Source organism: Plectropomus leopardus, chromosome 9, assembly GCF_008729295.1.
Source record: "Plectropomus leopardus isolate mb chromosome 9, YSFRI_Pleo_2.0, whole genome shotgun sequence".
In the NCBI taxonomy this organism is placed as follows: Eukaryota; Metazoa; Chordata; class Actinopteri; order Perciformes; family Serranidae; genus Plectropomus; species Plectropomus leopardus.
The window spans coordinates 2,419,689-2,442,310 of NC_056471.1; the positions used below are offsets into that span (position 1 = coordinate 2,419,689).

At 40.7% G+C, this 22,622-nt stretch overlaps 1 protein-coding gene across 1 annotated transcript in view; it reads left to right on the plus strand.

Moving 5' to 3' along the window:
* Positions 1-1,224: 1,224 nt before the first annotated feature.
* Positions 1,225-22,622, plus strand: part of slc7a11 (solute carrier family 7 member 11) — a 32,077-nt gene continuing 10,679 nt past the window's right edge. Inside the window, exons 1-7 of the mRNA XM_042493313.1 lie at positions 1,225-1,581; positions 4,243-4,369; positions 8,667-8,782; positions 10,740-10,865; positions 13,482-13,581; positions 13,808-13,852; positions 14,893-15,016. Coding sequence (XP_042349247.1) covers positions 1,314-1,581; positions 4,243-4,369; positions 8,667-8,782; positions 10,740-10,865; positions 13,482-13,581; positions 13,808-13,852; positions 14,893-15,016 — 906 coding nt within the window. The 5' untranslated portion in view covers positions 1,225-1,313. The remainder of the gene's footprint in view (positions 1,582-4,242; positions 4,370-8,666; positions 8,783-10,739; positions 10,866-13,481; positions 13,582-13,807; positions 13,853-14,892; positions 15,017-22,622) is intronic.

Consider the following 22,622-nt stretch of genomic DNA (forward strand, 5'->3'; position numbering starts at 1 on the left):
TTTTTAATTACTGTTACCAGAACCCTAACCATAAACCTTGTTCACTTAGCCCCATCCCATCCCTTAGACCTCTTTGATGGGTTGCAAGTGGCAAGTGGAATTATGAAACAGTAGAAATATACAGTAGAAATTGGAAATGAACAGGAAATTTAAAGAAATGTAATATTCCCAGATACAACAGAGGTAAAGTAGGGCCAATAAAGCAATAAATAATAGCAATGAACATAAGCAGAAATAATGAAATAAAGAAATAAATAAATAAATAAAGAAAGAAAGAAAATAAAAATAAAAAATGATAAAAATTGGTTAAAAAATAAATAAAAAGGAAAATTAAAAAAGGAAAATAAAAAAGTGTTATCAAAAATAATAAGATGAAATTATGAGAAAATAAATAGATTCTAAAAGATAAATAAAAAAATAGGTAAAACAATTAAAAAAGAAAATTGTAAAAAATAAAATCTGAAAAAGAAAAAGAGTTGTCATCAATGTACAGGGTATATGGCAAGAATTTTAGCATTGTGATTTTATATCTATAATAGAAATATAAGTTTAATTATACACCTGTGTCCATGGCATTGAGCTGCATTAGATGTAAATCTGCATGCAAATAAATTTGTATGGAGTGTGTAAGTGTGTGTGACTGGACATGGATCTGTTCCAAGTAAAACAACTCTGGAGGGTTTGCCAACACATTTCCTAGTTACTGTTCCCTTCAACGTACTGTGTACCACACCCCATCATATTATAAAGCAACCTGTGAGAGAGCTCCTTTAATTGGCTCCTTTGCTATCTCAGCCTTTACCTCTGTGTTTCCATGGCTGAAACTTTCCCAGCGCAGATGTTACATAGCTTTTGTTATGTTAAAGCAGGTGACTGTGATAACAGAGTGAAACCCTTTTTGCTGCGTCACCTTGCAGCAAAGATGCACAACACCTCACCCTGGTGAGAAACAGATGGTTTTAGACGTAATGACATGGCTGGACAGAAACAGAGAGAGAGAAGGAGGGACTACAGAAAACCAGAGACAGGTCGAGACAGTAACACAGAAAGAGGAACAAGAGAAAAAAAGTTTGAAGTCAGAGAGAGAGAGAGAGAGAGAGAGAGAGAGAGAGAGAGAGAGAGAGCGAGAGAGAGAGAGAGAGAGGGAGAGGGAGAGAGTGAGGTCTTTCATCACTGCAACTTAGTTTTTAACTGCCTGCCCTGGTCCCCACAGACTGAGTGTGTCCAGGCGAGACCACAGGGACAGACCCAGGAGAAATATACTTTGAGTTCAGAGACTGTGTGTGGTTGTGAGTGTTACAGTGTGTAAAAAAATGACCAGAAGGTCTGTATCTACTCAAAAAGATGACAAGGTTGCAGCAAATGGACACAATGGGACTCAGTCACATCCCAGGGGGAAACAGGACGACAAGAAGGTGGGCCTGGGGAAGAAGGTGACCCTGCTCCGAGGGATCTCCATGATAATCGGCACCATCATTGGAGCTGGGATCTTCATCTCTCCAAAGGGAATCCTGAAGCACTCGGGCAGTATAGGAATGTCCCTGATAATGTGGATCGCCTGCGGGGTGCTGTCACTCTTCGGTGAGTTGGTTCAAAGGTGGATGAGTCAATTGAGAGATGGCTGTCGTACATTAACCCTACAAAACCTGAGCAAAGTGGCTTGATTTCTTTCAAAAACATGGACAAAAGGCAATGAGCAGTAAAAGATGAGAGGAAACAAAACATTGCATTAAATTAGTAAAAAGTACTAAAAAATTACCTGATAGCTAGTTCAAACATAAATAAATAAATAAATACAGCAAGAAAATTATCTCGAAAAATAATGATTCAGTGAAATAATTTCATGGTAACTATAAATAGAGCTTTTCCCTATCCTTTTTCTGTTCTCCCTAGACATTTTTTATAGAAATCATAATAAATCTACTTTTGTTTTACAATTTGTGAAACAATTATTACCAAGTTGCTCATTGCTTTCTTTGATTGTTTGGTTTTTTAAGAAATTGCACTGATTTGCTCAGGGTTCATAGGTTTAAATACTTGTAAAAGGCGCACACTAAAAGCAGCACAAGAAAAGTGATGGTGATGAAAGGGTTAACAGCAGCTACATTTTTTTTAAGATGCTAATGAAGCTTACAGGATGTTTATTGTCATTGCACAGATGAAATAACAAATGAGGACAGTGATAAACAGATGTCCATACGTATAGAAATGTGACAAACCTAATGTCCTCTTCCAAGGAAGGATGCTTTCTAAAAAACATGTATAAACTAGAAAAGTCCACTCAGCAGAGGTCAGGTCTCTGCCTGAGCTGACCGCAGCTCTGGACTAATTCTTGTAATTCCAGCTGACGCGCTGCAGCGTGTTTCAGAAGCATCTCAAAAGCCAGAAAAATGCGTTTCTTGTTTATTTTTTAAGGGTTTTCACAGAGCAGATAGATTTCTCCTACTAAACCGGCACTGTATATGAAATATAGATATAATAATGAGGAATGTGTTTTTAATAACCAAAACACAGCCACAAATCTTTAATTAATCAGAAGTTTGCAATTATATCACATTTGCTCTTGCTTTAAAACAAACAAACAAAACAAAAAAGTTTCTGTACAGCATAGAGGAAGTTGTAAGCTGTAGCAGCACATTCTCCTTCGAAGTTGTCAAATAACGTCGCTTTTGCAGTGATTTTGGCGGAAGATTGCAATGCCCAAAGTCACCTTTTGTGTCTGCATGAGAATGTGGTCGGATGGTCTGTTCGAGGTGTACAGCCAACACATGCTAGTCCCAAGTTGTAGTGGACAGCCATGGCAGCATGATACGTGGACAGGCAGCTTCACTTGAGAACATGGCTGGATGGAACCTGTCATGTCCACATGACACACCACTGGACGGCGTCAGGTTGAATCACTGCCGGTAATGATGTAATATAATATAAATATAAATAGAACAAAGGAACATATTGTGGGTAGCAGAGGAGGTGGATGGATCCAACAAAACCTGGAATTTCATGCGTGAGTCTGATGTTCCCATCCTGTCTTATTGTGATGTGTTTTTTTACACCTTACCATGTGATTCTTTTGCCTAAACCTAACCATCAGTGCCAGCATGTGTGTTTGTTGAGACTTTGTTAGCCATGTGCTTCTGTTGCCTAAACATAACAATGTGCAGCATCATCCAACCATGTGCTTGTGTTGACATCACAGTAGCAGCATTCGCAACATGAACAGCAGATGTAGACGGATACCTAGGTGTAATATGTAGGCACAGAAGTCAAATGAAATAGTGGCAATATGTGAAAACTTGGGATGAGCATGAGTTGGCTGTACAGCTTGTAACACCCCCTCCTGGAATTTTGTCATTTGTGATATTGGTCTATATGAATGAAACTGACTCGTTTTAAAGCTGAGGGGGCAGAAATGTAGAAAAGGCAAACAAACAAACAAAAGAGACTCAGGAATTTGAAAATACACCCTCTGCTGCAGCTCTCACCTCCTTGTCCTTAGCTTTTGTCTCAAACTCAAGCTTTCATGTCTAAACTACTTGTTCGACTGACATCTGTTGTAAGTACTACACTGACTATGGATACGTACCTCATACAACTGCACTTCAAAAAACATCGAACAATCCCTTTAACCAAAGTGCTTTTGTTTCCCAAACCTAACCACAGACAGGGTCTGGATGTCAACCACTGTGTCTGCTGTCTTTCAACATCCTCTGTCCATTCCAACCTCTTTCCTGTGACTTCAGTGTAGCACAGTGCTTTTGTTCAATCAGAAAACCCCCTAAACATAGGACAAGTTGGTCACCACAACCCAATTAGAAATACATTACAGGGGGCTATATAAACGTACTTTTGGGGTATCAGGGTTGAAATACCGGAGCTGCAGGAGGCAACACTGAAGTAATACCGTGCCCATGTGTGTATTCTAGCATATATTGTTGCAGTATCCTTAAATCCTTCAGTTTTTGTGCTGTAATGAAAGGTCCAAGCCCATTATCCCTTTCTTAACCCTTTTTCTGCTTTCCTTTATTCCTGTTCCCATAACTTGTAATTAAAATGTGTCCACCTAAATCTGTTGCTCCTGAAAGGCTCCCACAGTCATATATCTGGGTGATCACGGGGCCCAGGGCGGGACTGTATTTCTATAGATGTAGCTATAGAGACAGACAGTTTAATGGTCCTGGGACTGTTCTGTACCCGTCTTGTTGTTTCAGAGCCAGACCTAATCTGTCACCTCTGTCCCTGCAGGAGCCCTGTCCTACGCTGAACTAGGCACTTGTATCAAGAAGTCCGGTGGACATTACACATATATACTGGAAGCCTTTGGACCACAGATGGCTTTCATGAGGCTATGGGCTGATCTTATTGCTATAAGGTAATATCTGCTTCCGTGGATCAAGTTGAGTGAACTAACCCTAAAACTGAATGAGTCAATATATGTCTTTGGCAGCCCAGTCGACAGAGGAAACTTTCAGGTACTGTACACTTCATGAACACATTTGTACATTTCATATGTATCATGTCAAGTTTTCTTAAGTGATACATAGGTGGGTTGCCTGCCAAGTTGCAGACCATTTTACCAGACCGACAAACAACCAAATTTTTGTTTTTTTAGTGAGACATTGCTATACTTCCAGTGTGGAAAGTACCCCTAAAACTGTGTATTTTAAGCAAAAGCATGATCTTTTCCTAACCAAGTGTATTTTGTGTGTAAACATAACCACACATTAACCACAGAGCTGTTGAAATGTAAAGTTCCAACAAATCTGGTAATGTAAGTGTAACGTATCCATGGCATGCACAAGCATACAATGCCAACATTTATTTTTCTGGCAATTGGGTTGTCTACAGAGTTTTTTTGTTAAATTAATTAATTTTTTTTTTCTTTTACATTTTTGGGTCATTTTTATGGCCCACAATTTTGCTGTGCAGGTTCATACCATAGAATGTACGTAAAGATGGATGATGTGTTTCCAGTCATTCCCACTACACAAAAATGAGGCCAAAATAAATAAAAAATAAACAACAATAAATAAAATTGTTTTTTGGATCTATCTACCGCTCCTCCCAGCCACCCTATAGGGCTCTCCCTGCTACTTTTATTACGTTGTTACAACCTGAAAATGTCTATCTGGGACTCATGGTGAAACAATAGGTGGTTTTTGGCTTCAGGATCTTACGCTGAATTCACTGCAAAATTGGTAGTATTTGACAATGGAAAGAGAAGACGCTGGAATACTCCACGAGAAATCTCTTATTTGAATACCAAACATCCTGCCTGAGGATTTTGTTAAGATTGTTTTGAAAGTTTGTAGCTTCATGGAGAACAGCAAGTTACAATGAATTCTAATGACAACTCAAGTGAGTACAGTGAGTAGATACATTCAAAATGTCCACAGAAACTTAACAGATCCTGCAGCATAATTCATTTATTGTTAGGTTCTTTACACCAGAGCCAATACATTACTTCTGTTTCACACTCTTGCCTCCTCATATGTCACAATCGAACTAGGACTTGAACCCAAATGCACAACTCGAGTGACAGAGCATCAAACAAACAATTTATTTAACAAAGTACAATGAAAAATCACTCTAAAAGAGGAATGACAAAAACTGAAAATAACTTGACTGAGGGAAAAACACAATAAATACAACAACAACAGAAAATCACTTGAATGAGGAAAAAACTACAACCATTAGAAAACTTTAGCAAACAAAGTAGCAAACTTTAAAACTAGAGCAAACAAACAAAACCTGACTTGACTTGGAACTTGGCATAGAAATGGCACTGGTTGACTGACACACTAGACAAGACAAACTGGCCCAGGACAAAGGGAGACACAGACTATATATACACCTAGGTAAGGGGGAACAGATGGAAACAATCAGGGCGGGGCAGACAATCACACTAGCGGGAAACACACAAAGGGAGGAAGCAAGTTACCTGAAAAGAGAGGAGAGTTAAAATTTCAAAATAAAACAGGAACTCACGAGACAACATAGACACAAGACAAGAAACAAATCAACATAACTTCTTGGACGTGAAATCATAGATCATAAATGCTGTTGCAAATAACACATGAAGTTAATGATGTGACAATACAGAAGTGGATGATGATGCCAGAAGGGTTTGTCTGTTCTTATGCGGTTATTCTGAGTCTCCACTGAAACCCACTGTAAGTGCTGTGAATCAAAGTTCTAATAAGGGCTGTCAAACGATTAATTTTTAAAATCATGAGTAATTGCTGACTTTTCACTGTGACTGGCGATTAATTGCGTATTTAATCACTTTAATTGCATGTTTAAGCACATGTTTAAAATAACATTGATTTGCATTTTAACAGTTTTGAATCCATATTAATAAGGCAAAGCATTTCTTACCAGATTGTCATGATTGGGAATCAAATGAATGCATAGAAATTTAATGATAACTGGGTTTTGGTATCCATGGCTATATTTGCAGTTAGGGACTGTACCACTGGTGGACAGTGTAAACTTTCAAAACGTCCCATAAACATTTCAAACGGACCTTTACATTGTACTATGATGCCGAGGGTAAAACTGGCTCTCCTTCACTGACCAACGACAGCAGCAGCTCGGAGAGACACTAATAGTTTTTTATCTGAAGGAGCATATTACTTTTGACTGGTTAACTGAGCTGTCTGGGAGTTTCAAAATAAAATGAACCATTCAAAAGCACAGTAGTATAATTATTTTCCATCTCTGTGGCAGCTGGGAGACAAAATAGAAGCACATGATTAATGTGATGAAAAAAAATCAAAAACATCATATGGTTAGACTTTAATCTCATTGGGATTAACATGTTTACTCTGACAGCCCTAGTTCTAATATGATTTTAGTGCCTATCTTTACAAAGGTGAAAGCTACAACCTCTTCAGAGCCACGTTTCAAGCCTACAGGGAGACATTAGTCCTAATCAAGCAATTTGCACATAACGCAATTAATAATGGAAGAATATTTATTTCCTTAGAAATCTTCTAAAACGTAGATCATATACTAAGACTTTGTTGGGTGATAGAAACCACCACAATGGGCAATTAAAAGCTCTATCTGGCTGTGACCTTGTGAGGTTGGATACTGAGTTTAGTTTAGACTAGTGAGGTGAGAGGAAGTTCTCTGTGAATCTGTGTATATACACAACCAAGGCCAATAGTATAAACAGTCCGGTGGCTATCCTGAGCTGCCCAATTTTATGCTGGCCTTGGGCAAACGGGCCTCAATGGAGAGCATGGGAAATGAACAGAGACAGAGGCAGAGAATGAAAACAAGAACAAGGGAGACAAAGAGAGATTTCCCTGGCTTCAGCAGCTCAGTGCCTGTTGTGGGAAAGAAGGGAAACACTGATGAGCCATATGATGAGCCTGTGGGACCAGCCAACCTTATTTGATTCTTACTGAAGCCTGGTCTAGAGCGTGCGCGCGCGCGCGCACACACACACACACACACACACACACACACACTCATGTGCTGATTAACTACATAATACATGCTGCAACAGATCTTACATGGTGATACATGAGAGATGAAATTTGTGGAATGGGATCAGAGTTCTTATTCCCAGGTCGTCAGTTACCAACACCTTGTCACGTCCTTCAGCATCTCATAATAACGCACAGGGCGCCATTTAGTAACTCTACGTGAAACACATTGTAACATGTGGTTGATGTCGTGAAATGAACAAACAAGGTAGGAGGTTACGCACATCGAAAAAACTTCTACAGGCGCAGGATCAAAAAAAATCTAACAAAGGTATAAGAATCAAATAAAGGATCTGCACAACAAAGCTCCCAATACATTTTAATGTATGATTTCAGTGTAAGATCCCGACGCCAAAAGCCATCTTTCGCATTTGTACAATACGCCACTGGGCGGCATCAGCTGACAACGTGGCCAGACAGAACCTTTCTTAATGTTATGATACACCTTGGACAGCCGGATGCCACCTGCAGTGGCAGCATGACACACCGCAGGGTAGTGTCAGTTGAGAACACAGCTGGATGGAACCTGTGGCGTCTGCACAATACGCCCCTTGACGCTGTTAGGTTGAAATGCAGCTGGTAACAACATAATATAAGAACGAAGGTCCCTATAGGATGGGCGGATGGGAGAGGTGCTGGATGGATCCAACAAACCCCGTATTGTCATGCAGGAGGCTGGTGTGTCCTTCCCATCTGTGATGTGTTTTTTTTCCAACAACATGTGCCTGTTTTGCATAATCATAACCATCCATGTCAGCATCTGCTTTGTTGTGTTGGTTGCCATGTGCTGTTGTTTCCCAAACATAACCACATTCAGTATCATCCCACCATGTGCTTGATGTTGACATCACTGTAGTGGCATTCCGCTGTGTCAACAGGGGGATATCTAGAGCGTAATATGTAGATGCTGAAGTCCACTGCAAAGTGGCAAAATGTGATGACTTGGGATGAAAACATGTCGCTTCACCAGTTGGTCTCTCACTGTGTCTCTCACCCACTATGGTGGGTTTAGCCGAGGTCTCTCACTAAAATTGGGGGCTGTAAAATCAAAGCTACTGATTTAAGAAACTCTACCACTACATTTAATGTAAAACTTTTATGTTTGCACTAAACTTGCAGTATGCTAGTACTGATATATTTGTGTGTCCACATCTTTATGTTTGTGTCCCTCAGGCCTGCAGGGATGGCAGTCATCTCTCTGGCCTTTGGTCAGTACATTCTGGAGCCTCTATTCATGCCCTGCGATGTCTCCCCCTTGGCTGTCAAACTGGCCACCGCCATCGGCATAAGTACGTATACTTGGACCACTGTGACATTAATACATCACTGAGACAATATGTTTAGACCTGTTGTAGACTGCTCTGTAAATGACAGGATATATGCAGTATGCCCCTGATATTAAACTGTGAAGTTAGAGGCAGAGGAGGAGGGCAGTGGTAAAAGTATTTAGGTCCTTCACCTGACAAAAAAGTCTGGTAACACTTACTATGAAGGCATTCACACACCTGCCCTACTGTGCTGCGATTGGCTAGTAGTTTGTATTACTCAGAGCCCTTTAAGAGATTGATGTTTATTCTAGTGCACTAGTATTACTGTGCTTGTTACCTGTGATTACCTGTGAGCTAACATCAGCTACTGGATTGTTTGCTATTAACCTGCAAGCTAACTGTATGCTTCAACTTGCAAATAACCTGTTAAGGATGGGATCAATGGTTAGCTAGCTAGCTAGCTACAGCATATGGCATACTCACTGTGGATTTCAAGGGCTGCAACAGTTTCTGTCGACACTGCAAGATCCCCAGTCTTTGTGAAATCTAACTCTGTGGCTAAAAACTCTCTGGCACAAGAATTCACGCTTTTTAATTTATTTTCAAAGTATTCTAGTTTATGGTAGGCATTAATCATTTATGATGTGGCATATATTCTTATAAATGCATGAAAATGATTACACTTTACTTAACACCTACAATGCAACATTATGATGAAGCATAAATTATTATAAATGCATCGATATTTACCTCACTTCACTTAATACACACAATGGCAACTTAAAATACAGCACAGACTGTTATATCACACTATGTGTTCTTACTGCAGTTAATTGTTGAATGTGTGAAAAAGTGAGTGTAGATATTCATAATGCATTATAAGCCCCGACATTCAACCTCTAGTTTATAGCCAGGCAAGAGCATCCATAAGACCCTTGCCACTTATAAATCATTATGAGTCACATCTATAATTTATGACTGTTGCTATAGTGCATCAGTAAGCATTTATGTGTGTTTATGAGTGTATGCATAAAGCATTATGAATGCATTATAATTCACTATGAATGCCTTCATAATGTATTATAGATGTGGTCTTCATAGAAAGTGTTACCAAAAGTCCAATACCACAATGTGAGCAATACTTCAGTACCAGTTAAGGCCCTGCATTCATAATTGCACATAACTGCACTGAAGTACTGTGATTCACAAGTTGTTAGGTTCTGGCATAAGACCACTTACTTTAAGAAAAATTGTTTTGGTTTATATTACCAGGTCTGCTTTACAACTGCTTTTCCTGCCTAAAAAGCAAGCCTGTTCTCACTCTGAACATCTGCTCTGTCAATGCTTTGGCATACGAGTTTTACCATAAAGCAACTTTTCGTGTCCATCTGGAGATGGAACAACCGACTTTTGTGTGGGAGTTTGCTTTCTGTGTAGATGCAAGTTTTTTTTCCTACACCTTAACACATGCCTCTTTTGCCTAAACCTAACCATCCGTGACTTTGCTGCCTAATCCCAATCATCATGGCAGTCCGCATTGATTGTGTTGTTGGGTAAACATATGAACCGTGCTGCTTCATTCCACCCTGTACATCTGTTGACATCACGGTAAGGGCATCCCACAGCATGAACAGCTGATGCATAAGGATATCTAAAATGTCATGAATAGACACAGAAGGTCACTGACAGAGTGGTACCATGTCACAAGTTGAGATGAGAAAGTGTTGAAAAAGCTGCTTGAAGCACACCAACGGGTCACTACAAAGCACCAACATTAGACGAAAACCATGCAAGAATTAACTGTACAATTGTGATGACACACAAACTGGCCTACGCATAAAGGTCAGATATGCCCCATGTCCCATCCACCATTATAACCTCCACATCTTCTGATTTGGTCTTTAAAGGATACACTACTTGCTGCATTGGCACTGAATGTACAGCAAGCAACATAAATCCTTTCTTTCTGTCCCTGTAGCATCTGTTATGTACCTGAACAGTATAAGCGTGACATGGACCGTGAGGATTCAAATCTTCCTCACCTTCAGCAAGCTGCTGGCCATCAGCATCATCATAGTGCCCGGAATGTACCAGCTCTTTAAAGGTGAGGCACCTTCATCTTCACCACCATTATCATCATCATCATCATCATCATCATCCCCACCACCATTGTTATCATCACCATCACCACCATTATCATCATCACCTCTAATAGCATCTATTAGTAGTGAACTATACCACGGCCCCAAATACCACCCCAAGACTTTGCAGGACATTCAGTGTTTTATCTTTATGGCTGCTTTTCAAGATCATTCTCAGACTTCACACAGAGTGCTCAGCTGCAACAATTAACACAGCTCCTTTGTCTCATGCAAAAACACACACTGTAAATATAACCTTGAAGCCTCGCAGGCTGTGATACTCAGCTGCTCACAGCAAGCAACAGCTCAGGCATTTCACAGCGTCCTTCAGCTGGTGCATCATTGCACAGGAAGACAGTCTTCCTCTCAGCTGTGGAGCTCCCTTTAAAATCTGCCTGTGTGTGTATAAAGCTGTAATTGTTATCACATATCACATATAATGTTACTCATAATGACCTCTCTCGGTTATCATTCACTTTCCTCAAGTGCAGGCCAGCTAAAGCCAATAACACCACCAGGTCCTGATGATTACAGCTATTCATTCTCCAGTGTAGAAACAATAGTAATGCAAAATGATTTATTTCAATTCTGCATCAGAAAGTAAACAAATTCCTCTGTACAGATGCCCGGGCTGGGAGGTTTTGGAGGTTTGTAAAGTGTTCTCCTAATATATGCTGAACACTGCAAACAGCAGACACAAGATTCACTTTACTATAGAAACAGCCAGCGGCTTTTAAAACAACTGAGTAAAACAGTTGGGAACATTTACAACACTGAAAAGAAATAATATGACTGTACTCTGTAATTAGATGCATGTTATTGTTTCATCTGAGGCTGGATTACCAACAGGGCAAGAAGGCAACTGCCCCACACTTACAGAAGGGCCCAGAAGGGCCCATATTCCTTGTGTTTCAATTGGTATGTGGTCATTTAATTGATTTAACATTGAATAATGTTGAATGTGTGCCAAAAAAAAGAATTTGGAGTTTGGTGCTTTTAGCTAGTTCTCATTCTGAAGTCTTCAAATTCTACCACTTTTGCCATGCTTTTGGCATAAGATTCTGATGCCAAAAGCCTCCTTTTGTGTCTGCATGACTCAGCGCTTAAGATTGAAATGCTGCTGATAACAATGTAATAAGGAAGACTGAGGTCCCTATAGGGTGAGTGGGAGTGGCAGTGAATGGATCCAACACACCCCAGACTTTCATGCCAAAGTCTGGTCTTCACTTACCATCTGAATGTGATATTTTTTTATCTTCACTGTATCATGTGCCTCTTTTGCCTGATCCTAACCATTCGTGTCAGCATATACATTTGTTGACATGCTGGCACTTATTTCCATGTGCTTGTATTGTCTAAATATAACAACGTGCAGCATCATTCCACCATATGCATTTGTTGACATCACGATAGTGCCACCCTGGAATTTCAACATATATCTTGAGCATAAAATGTAGACTTGCCATCTTCAAAGCAGCAATATGTGATGACTTGAGAACTGCTAGCTTGGTTAGCTCGCTGCATGGACAGCAACATTAACTGTGATATAACTTTTGCTAACAAAAAACAGACTTAAAACCATTATAACAAAATGTACCTACTGGGAAAAAATACAAATATTAGACTCCTCTGAGCATCTTTTAGTACACCCATTGTGAAACAAGCCTTTTTATAGATGACCAAAATGTTGCAATTGACTGATATGATTTGAAAACACACGGAAACAGAATACCTACACCTACCTGTACTCTGTGAATCTGAAGTTATGCCATGATCACATCACCAAACCAGCATTTTCGCCACTGCAGCGACTTCAGTTACTCATAACATTATAAAAAGTTGAGTTATATAAAAAATTCACCCCATGTAGAGTTGTCATGAATGTTAAAATTAACCATAGAGACCAAAACCATTTATTGTACCAGGCTGTAAACATGTTTATTTCTGCTGTTAAGTTAGGCCTTTTAACATGGGGGTCTATAGGGATTGACTTGCTCTTGGAGCCAGTCTCATTCGGACATCAGAGGAACTGCAGTTTTTCGCACTTCCATGTTGGCTTAATTTTTGAAGCCTGAAGTTGCCACTGGATTTAACTACATTTATCTGACGAGATCATCCGATTACTCTGGACTTGGTAATATACCTCTGTATGTTTTCACACGGTGATCATTACAAGCAGTTCATGACTCTCAACAATTCAGTACAACGTTATTTTCCTATTAGTGTTTATATAAGCAGTTTCTGTTTATAAATGTGCGTGCCTGTTTGAAACAGAACACTGATTACATCGAGGGTGATTTAATCAGTCTGAAGTACCTGTGTTGTGCACAAGAGTGATTTCTCCAAACTAATAAGGCTGAGAACTGCCTCACTCATCTGTTTTATTGTTAAAAGTACTTCTATAGTTAATATTATTGTTATTGTTATGGCTATGATCACCCAGGCCTTGTGGAAGAACTATTTGTACAGATCATTCCATTGCTGCAACTATCCCTCTTCATTTAGGAGCAATTACAGTGCTTCAAAATGCCAATGAGAAAAATGTTTGTTTGTGTTTTTGTGTGTGTGTGTGATTGCAGGAGAGACGAAGAACTTTGAGAATGCCTTTGAGATGAGCAACGTGGAGCTGTCTGGTTTGCCACTGGCCTTCTACTCAGGGATGTATGCATACGCTGGGTGGTAGGTATGGTCCTGACACACACGCACACATGCACGCATGCACACACACACACACACACACACACACACACACACACACACACGCATACTTACAGGGCCACTCATCAAACATCTTCAGTGGTTTCAGTTTGTTGTATATCCTCTTGCATGTCATTGTATGTATGTATTTGTATCACTTTACCATTTTAACTGTTGGAGGTTATACAATATCTGTTTCCTTCTGCAGGTTCTATCTGAACTTTGTGACAGAGGAAGTAGATAACCCTGAGCGGTAAGTCTAATCCATGTGTTGGCTGTATCTGTCAAGTTTACCAGCATTTGCTGAGCTTAAAATCTGAAGGAAAATATTTTCGTATGTGCACCTAAGTCATCAAATATTGCTGCTTTGTAAGTGATTTTGGGACACCATCGCCAAAAGCCACCTTCCGCATTGGAATTGTGTGCTACCAGGCAGCATCAGTTTGTAACGCGGCCTTTTGCAGTGGTTCACACTGGACAAGCAAACACCTTGATATGTTTATTGTCGCGCAGCAGCCTGTCACCAGGAGCGTATTATTCTGTGACGGTCAGCAGCAACTGTCCTTCTTTGCTCCTTTCGAATCACACAAAGAGCTCTGTCCCTGCTTGTTTGTGTGTTTGTGTCTGCTTGTCTGAGTGTGTTTTAGTGTCTGTCTGTTTGTATCTGCAATCAATTAGAAGTACTGGATGCATATTGTATAATTAGTCATAATCAGAGCATTCACATCATATTTAATATATCCTTTATATTGAGTATTTAGCCTGTTTTCCCCCTAGATTCACTTGTGGCTCGCATAAAAAATAGAGCAGGCGCCGAAACTATCCCTGCAGATGGTGAGCTCGCTGCGGATTTTGGGGCTGTGGTGCGTCCAGTGTGAACTGCCTGATTGCTCAACATGGGTGCTGAAAGCAAGCGGCCGGCGCTCCATGGAAAAACAGTGTGCCTTTGGACTTTTTTGTGTCCAATGTTATACCGCAAGTCAGTTAGACAGCACCTGGCATGGCAGCGTTTTATGTGGACAGGTGATGTCTGGTCATAATAAGATCACATATCACCTGTCACGGCCATATGATATGCCACTGGACAGCATCAGGTTGAAACACTGCCGGTAACATAATATAAGGAGCTGGAAGGGACTACCGGGGGAGTGGGAGGAGTGGTGGATGGGCCCAACACTGTTTATTTTCATGAATAAAGTAGAGTAGATTAGAGGCAGAGGTCATAATGGGGGTAAAATAAAGATCAGTGAGACAAACAAGTGAATGACAGTGTACTGCTTCTGTTATGTTCAGGACTGTGCCTTTAGCTATCTGTATCTCCATGGGGATTGTGACCTCCTGCTATGTGCTGGCCAATGTGGCGTACTACACTGTGATGTCAGCAGAGGAGCTCCTGGCCTCAGAGGCAGTTGCAGTGGTGAGTAATTCTTACACATCAGAGGAAATACACTGTTTAACAAACACTAACACAAAATGATAGTGTAAAAGCAGATTTTGACCAAGATGCGTAATACTGATATAGTAAGAGATCAGTGGGGTGGCGACTCCCCTTTGTGCCTGCTTAGGCAGACCGCTCGGCTTTCAGCTCTCCCTGATTGATTCTTTGTCAGTAAGCCGCTCAGGATGCAGCTGGGTTTAATGGAGATTTGTGTGGCCCTTATAAAAAATAGGGTAACATTTATTTCATGGAGCAAACATTTGCAGGTATATTGTTAATTCTTAATTCAAACCAACACATGAACATAGTTTGAATAAAGCACAGAAGAGATAATTTAACAAATGTTCTTTCATTTAATTATGACACAGTAAATGCATACAGTAAATAGAAACACATATAGCAGTGTGTCTTGTATTTCACTTTATTTCTTTGTTTGATTTGTTTTTATCTTGGAATGTGAAGAAATAGTCATAGAGAAGTCATGCTTTTGTCAAAACACCAATCTAAATTGTACAGTATGTACCATGAATCGTCCACAAATGTGAAAACATGCACATTTGATCTGATCTACCTAATTTAATCATGACACGGAGCATTTGTTCTCACAAGTTAGCAATGCCTTTCTTGTAACACTGACTTTACAGCAGTGATATTGGCATATCCATCCATCCACAGGTAGTGTGACCCCTCCATTAAAGTTACTGCCCCAAGCAAAGGAAATCAAGTATCTTGGGGCTTTCTTCACAAGTGCGGAAAAAATGGAGTGTGAGATGGATAGGCGGGCTTGGTGCGGCATCAGAAGCAATGTTAGCGTTGCGACACATTTGAAGAAGGAGCTGAGCTGGAAGGCAAAGCTTTCGATTTACTGGTCAGTCCATGTTCTGACCCTTACCTTTGGTCATGAGCTTTGAGAAATGACTGAAAGAATGAGCTCATGGATGCGAGTGGCAGAAATGGGTTTCCACTGTAGAGCGGCTGGGCTCAGCCTTGGAGGTGGGGTGAGGAGCTCCAGCCCATTCACAGTTGTCAAATATTGCCGCTTTGATAGTGTTTTTGGCATATAATCTCAACATCAAAAGGCACCTTTTGTGTCCGCATAATACACTCCTGGACAGCATCAGCTGAGAACTAGTCATACAGATAAATGAAATCTGCTGCGTGGCAGCATCACATGAGAACACTGCTGGATGCTACGTGTCGCATGCGTGTGATGCACCACAGAATGGCATCAAGTTGAAATGCTGCTGGTGGCAACATAATATAAAGAGCACAGGGGCGCATATAGGGTGGACAGGAAGTTTGGTGGATGGGTCCACAAACCCCGACTTTCATATGAGAGTCTGGTGTTTGCTCCCTATGTGAATGTGATGGGTTTTTTTTCTACACCTTACCATGTGCCTCCATTGCCTACTACTAACCATTCGTGCCAGCATGTGCATTTGTTGACGGTCCAGCATAGGTTGCCATGTGCTTGTGTTGTCTGAACATAGTCCCGTGCAGTGGAATCCCACCATCTGCTTGTGTTGACATATTGGTAGCGCCATCCCAGACATTAACAGCAGAGGCAAAAGGATACCTAGAGCATAACATGAAGATGTAGAAGTGCACTACAAGACGGCAATATCTGATGACTTGGAAAGACAACAAGCTGGAAGCTCAAACAGTGGAGTCCGGGCTGGGCTTGGAGAAGAACTGCTGCTCCTTTGCGTTCAAAGGGGCCAGTTTAGGTGGTTCAGGAATCTAATCAGTTTGCGGTCAGTTCCAGGCCCGTTTGTGGGAACAGGATAAAATGATCAAAATGGATGGATGGATTCTTAAAAAAGTGACCCTAATACTCATAGCAGTCATAGCACAGGAAAAAGCAAACCAACACATTTACAAACTGGATCAGCTGTCACTGTTTTGGCTAACATTCTGAAATCTTGAGATTTATCATCATATAGAATAACATTGCGCTTGTCACACTCATTATAAAGATGTAAGATGTGTTTACAAGCCCTGCACAGGGAGCAGCCTCAAAACACATTCCAATGCTGCCATCAAATCTGAGCTTTCAATGCAATGCCTGTGCTTCTTTTTGGAATGACTCCATGAATCCTTGTTTTAAGTGTTGCTCCAGTCAGGTCATGTTCCATATCTCACAGCAAACTAAAATAGCAGCTACCACGCATATGGTGCTTCTAGCTGACCTGCAGCGGGGGACGTGGGGAGGGAGACGTAAGGTAAATATATTGTGTGAGGTGAAAGGGACAGCTTCGTGCCTGTGTTCTAAACATATCAGGAAGTACAATATTGGTGTTTGGCCTGTTGATTTGGCTCAACACAAAACACAATGTTTAGATTCAGTGTGACTTACACATCTTATCTCTCGTGTCCATGAATAAATCAGACAGAGAAAAAAAATATGTTTCTTAAAACTCCAGAACTAGCCAGAGAAAGTTTTCTTCAGCATCAGAGTAATCCAGTCATTTTTTCGGGGGGGCTGTTGTTGCCATTTGCTTTGGTTTTCTAAACACAACCAGCACAATCCCACCATATGCTTGTGCTGACAAGGCATATGCTCAATAATGAGCATATGCCTTTTACCTGCCTAACATGCACAATGTTGTCCTTCAGACTGCCCACCTCTTTAAACAAGATTATTTGAAGCCAAGTGACTTGTTGAATAACAAGAGTTTATAATCTAACCCCTCAGAGTGAACAGCTCCAGTTTACCATCAATCAGATTCAGCCACACTTGATACTATGAACCAAAAATTTGAATTTTTCCCCTAAATTCTTAATTTACTTCTTTAACACTAATGGAAAGAATCTTACTTGAAATTAAATACACCATTTTGGCATTAGCAGGCTTTTAAAGCAAGTGCAAAGTCAGTTGTATCATATGAATCTAGAAATTATAATGAATCAAATGATATCAAATATATTAAGCTAGCTCACTGGGAAATTAGCTAAATATTGCTCCAAAGTTGACTGACTTTACTGCGAGGTAATATTTATAAATGTAATATCATATGAGATTGTTACTATGATGCTGAGTATTCTACCAATATAATACATTTTTATACAACAGTTAGTTCCGACCAAGCAATTTGATTGGTCGAGAGGCATTCCATGAGCGCTGATAGGAGTACAACATCACTGGAACTGTTAACTTTTAACTCAACTGCATGTATCACTCAGCTTCACAGCTGTTCAAAATCCGATAATTAGTGTAAGATTGAAAGTGGGATATGTTTAAAAGTGGAATATGTTTACAGCATGGTGTAAGCATAGGTTCAAAAAGCTAGTTGGCGCTGTTCACATAGCTGTCAGTTGGTCAGCTTGAGGGAGGAGAGAAGAAGAGGAGAGTGAGAGGAGTTTGGGGTGAGCAAGAAAGAACAGGAATTTTGAAGTGGGGTCAGAGCTGACTGTATGTACACTGAAGTTACTAAAAATTTTGAGGAAGCCTGTGAGGGAGAAGCTGTGATGGGTTTTGGTAAACGGCCGTTCACTGGGAGTAAACGAGCTGTCACAGATGTTACAAGGATGTGCAGTGAGACAGGGACACACTCGTGTGACACTAACCACAGCCTGAGAAACACCGACACACACACACACACACACACACACACACACACACACACACACGTTGTCTGATACAGGAGTCGAGGTAACGGAGATCACGGCAGCAAGCGGACACACGCTGCAGCAACGAACTGTTTGAACAACTCATATGAATCTCACAAAGTGTCTGTTAACAGACTGATTTCACTGAAAACACAGAGATAAATGTTCATGATACGAAGCAACTGCTCTGTGCAGATATTGGTTTAAACCATTCTTAAACTGTGTAAGTTGTGCCCAACTTTCTTTTGAAAGAAAGTCGGTAAAAAAGTTGTTTTACCTCCGCATGCTTCCTTTGTTTGTCTTATCTTTCTTTCCTTTTTTGATACCCTGACTTCATTTTGTTGGGGGGTGACATGGTGATGCAACATCACTTACTGTCACGCTTGACTGACTGCTGACAGATCAATCCAGTCGACCAGCGCAGGGCGGACTAAACCATTTTATGCATTTAGTAGGGGTGAAAGGGGCCTCTGAGAGAGACTCTTTTCCTGAAAGGAATTAATGTTTATTTATTTATTCAGACAGTTTTAGTTAACTTATTGCAGTTATAACTTAGAGAGAAAAAAAAGGAAATTAAAAAAAAAGAAGTTATTTCAGGCCCATTCAGGGCCCCCCTCCCCACTAGGGCCCTGGGTAGTCAGTCCCACTTTTCCCCCCACTACGACGCCCCTGCACCTACGTATACCTATGAAAGTCTATACTCTAAACTCTATACTACTACAGAATAACTGAACTCCTTAAAATTAATAATGGCTTTTAGTTTAGGTGTGGCACTCTAAGATTTTCAATGGCGCGATCCCCGCTTACCCTGTAAGCACAGTCTCGCACTCAGCGTTTAATCAGTGTTTAATGCGCACGCGATCACCTCCGTCTGGTCACGTTCTCAAGTGATGCCGCCTGTGTGCATTGCATGTGGGCACACATGTTGCTGTCCAGCTGTCTGCCGGCGTACAATCAGCCAGAGCGTGTTCTCATTTGACACCATCCAGCGACATTCCGGTTGGATGCGCTTGTACACCAAAACACTGACAGAGAGGTGCTATTTGATGAGTTTGGAGTAAGAACGCGCTGAACATTTCTGAGGGTGCCACTGACTATGACAGTAAGACACAGATCTAAACACAGAGCTAAATTTTCCTGAAAAGAAAAAAAAATGAAATGTGCCCCACACATTCATTCATTCATTTTCCGTAACCGCTTGTCCTCGCAAGGGTTGTGGGGGGGCTGGAGCCAATCCTAGCTGTCATCGGGCGGAAGGCGGGGTACACCCTGGACAGGTTGCCAGACTATCGCAGGGCCGACACATATAGACAGACAAGCTTTCATGCGCACAACGCAATTTAGACAATTTAGAGTCATCAATCAACCTGAGCTGCATGTCTTTGGACTGTGGGAGGAAGCCGGAGACCCCGGAGAGTATCCACGCAGACACGGGGAGAACATGCAAACTCCGCACAGAAGGACCACCGCTCATGGACCGAAACCTGTTCCACCCGGGATCAAACCAGGGACCCTCTTGCTGTGAGGCAACAGTGCTAACCACGACGCCACCATGCCGCCGTGTACATAAAACTTGCAATCTTCTCAGGAATATCAGTAAATATAGTAGGTTAAAACATGTTTTCTAGTGTCACCCAGCTTGTTCATTTGAACATTCTGAAACTAAGCACCAAGCAGCTGTCAGCAGAGTTCTGATTCAGACTTCCTCAACTTGTCTCTCCTGTAGTGTGTGCTACTTGAAAGTGTTGAGTTGAGGTCTCACGTCTCTGCTGTTCCTGATATTTACTCTTAATGTGAGCACGGCGGCTGCCTTCCTGCACTTAACATGTAATTATCAGCCAAGTGTCTCTGACAGCTTGGCTTCCCAGCAGCTGTTAATGTGATTGTTCCAGCCCAGCCCTGTTAATGCTAATCACATCACGGACATCCCCTAATAACAGCCACCACTGCCTATTAGACTGAGGACTGCTATCAGTGCTACTGTAAGCCTATAGCGGGGGAAGACTCATTCACTCAGAGATCTCTGATCTTTCCTAATGCACTTAGTTTTATTGCCCTGTGTGCGATGAGTGATAGGAGTGCCTTAAGAAAGGTGTTAAGAGCATTTATCTGTTCTTAGACGGCCGTGATGTGATCAAATAATTACACTGCGCTCTTCCTCCCTCAGACAGATGGCAAAAGTTTACATCTCAAACTTAATTTGTCTAGAAGTTGTCTTGAGGAGGCTCGCCTGCAGGCACGATTAGTAATTGTAGACCACATAAATTAGAGGTATGCTCACATAATATGAGTGTGGAGGGGAATAGGTGGAAAGAGTTGAAGAGTTTGGAGAGTTACATGCACTCATTTCCTATGTATCTTAAGGTAGTAAGGTTAGTTATGGCTGAGGTGATTCATCAATGAAATCCAAGTCACTGAATATGGAAATACGCCAATGTGCAAAACATATGTTGGCGTGCTGCAGTATAGTATGCTGTGCCCGGTCAGAGCATGGATTCACCAGAGAGCAAGCCACAGCACTTTGCTTCATTTCAACAACTTATCACAGGTGTACAGCTACAATGCATGGAGCTGACACGAAAGCATCCCGGGGCGCTTTGTTAGAACGGCAGCAACACACCACCGTCTTGCTTTGTTCCCACTGAAGCACAAACAATAAGGATTGACAACACCTGGAACATGTTTCTGTTTGTGGTAGTCACTCAAACTTTCCGTACCGAAGCTGACGGTAATACACGCATCACCTCATGCGTCACCTCACATTATTTTTTGGCCGTTTTGTATTTTCTGTTTTGTTTAACACGAGTGAGAGTGCCAATATTTGTTAGTGTTTATGAATTCTCTCTTAAGAGTGTTGTTTTTTTTTTTTTTAATTTACGCTGATTATTGTCATTTTCCAGAGGAAAAATGACAAGGCCGAATTTTGTTCCCAGTCCAACCCTGACAGCAAACATTTTGAGTTGCAGGTCCAGTATTCTTCTGATCAGGCATATGAAAAACAAGGTCTGTTATGATTAATATTGTTATTGTTAACATCATAACAACAATGATGTGAAAATTAGGTGAATTTTCAAATAAAGCGCTATCATCATTGTTTTTAATGGAAGATGAGGTAATAAAATATTTGTTAGAAAATCTTATTCAACAAGCAAATTCTTATTGGCAGATTAGCTCAAATTTAATGTTCTGTACTTTTTTTGTCCCCCACATTATATTGTAATACGGCCCTTTTTTTGTCTATTTCTACAAAGCAAATTCACTTATTTCTGAGTGAAGTTAACCCCTCGAAACCTGGAGCGACATCATTGTTCTTCTGCTGCTTTTGGACACCTTTCACAAGTATTTGTACCCATTAAGTCAATATTAGGCTATCAATATTATTACTGGGTCTTCATTATTATGTTTTACCCCTATTTATTATTTTTTGGTACATTAACTTTGCAGCATTGCTGGTAAAAAATAAACAGATCTGTCCTTGCACTATTAAATTCTCCATTTTCCTCTGAGACTTCTCCTATCTTGGATTTGGAATATGTAGCTAGCCTAGCTTTTGTTATTCAGGACCAGCCACCACTTTTTAAATTTGGCAAAGTTTAGTGGAAAAGGCACCAAGGCCACAGAAATATAATGCATATTTTAGTTGATGAAATGCTAATACATTTTCTTATTCTGTGAACAGGCTACAAATTTTTGCATCTAGGGAATGTAAGAGTAATTTTAGGCCTACAACAATGATAAAATTGAATCAAAATCTTTAAAAAATGACATTCACTTCCGTGTAATTTTTTGTCAAAGAGACAGGAGCTACTAGAGAGGGGATAAGAGGGGCTCCACAGGTTGCCTACCCCTGGGTTAGGGGGACATATTGATTTGAAATATATTAGATCCTACTTAATTTTTTTCCCATCCCGATCTAATGTATACAAACATTTTTAGCTATATTTGTCAATATTTGTCAAGGAGGACCTAGTAGCTT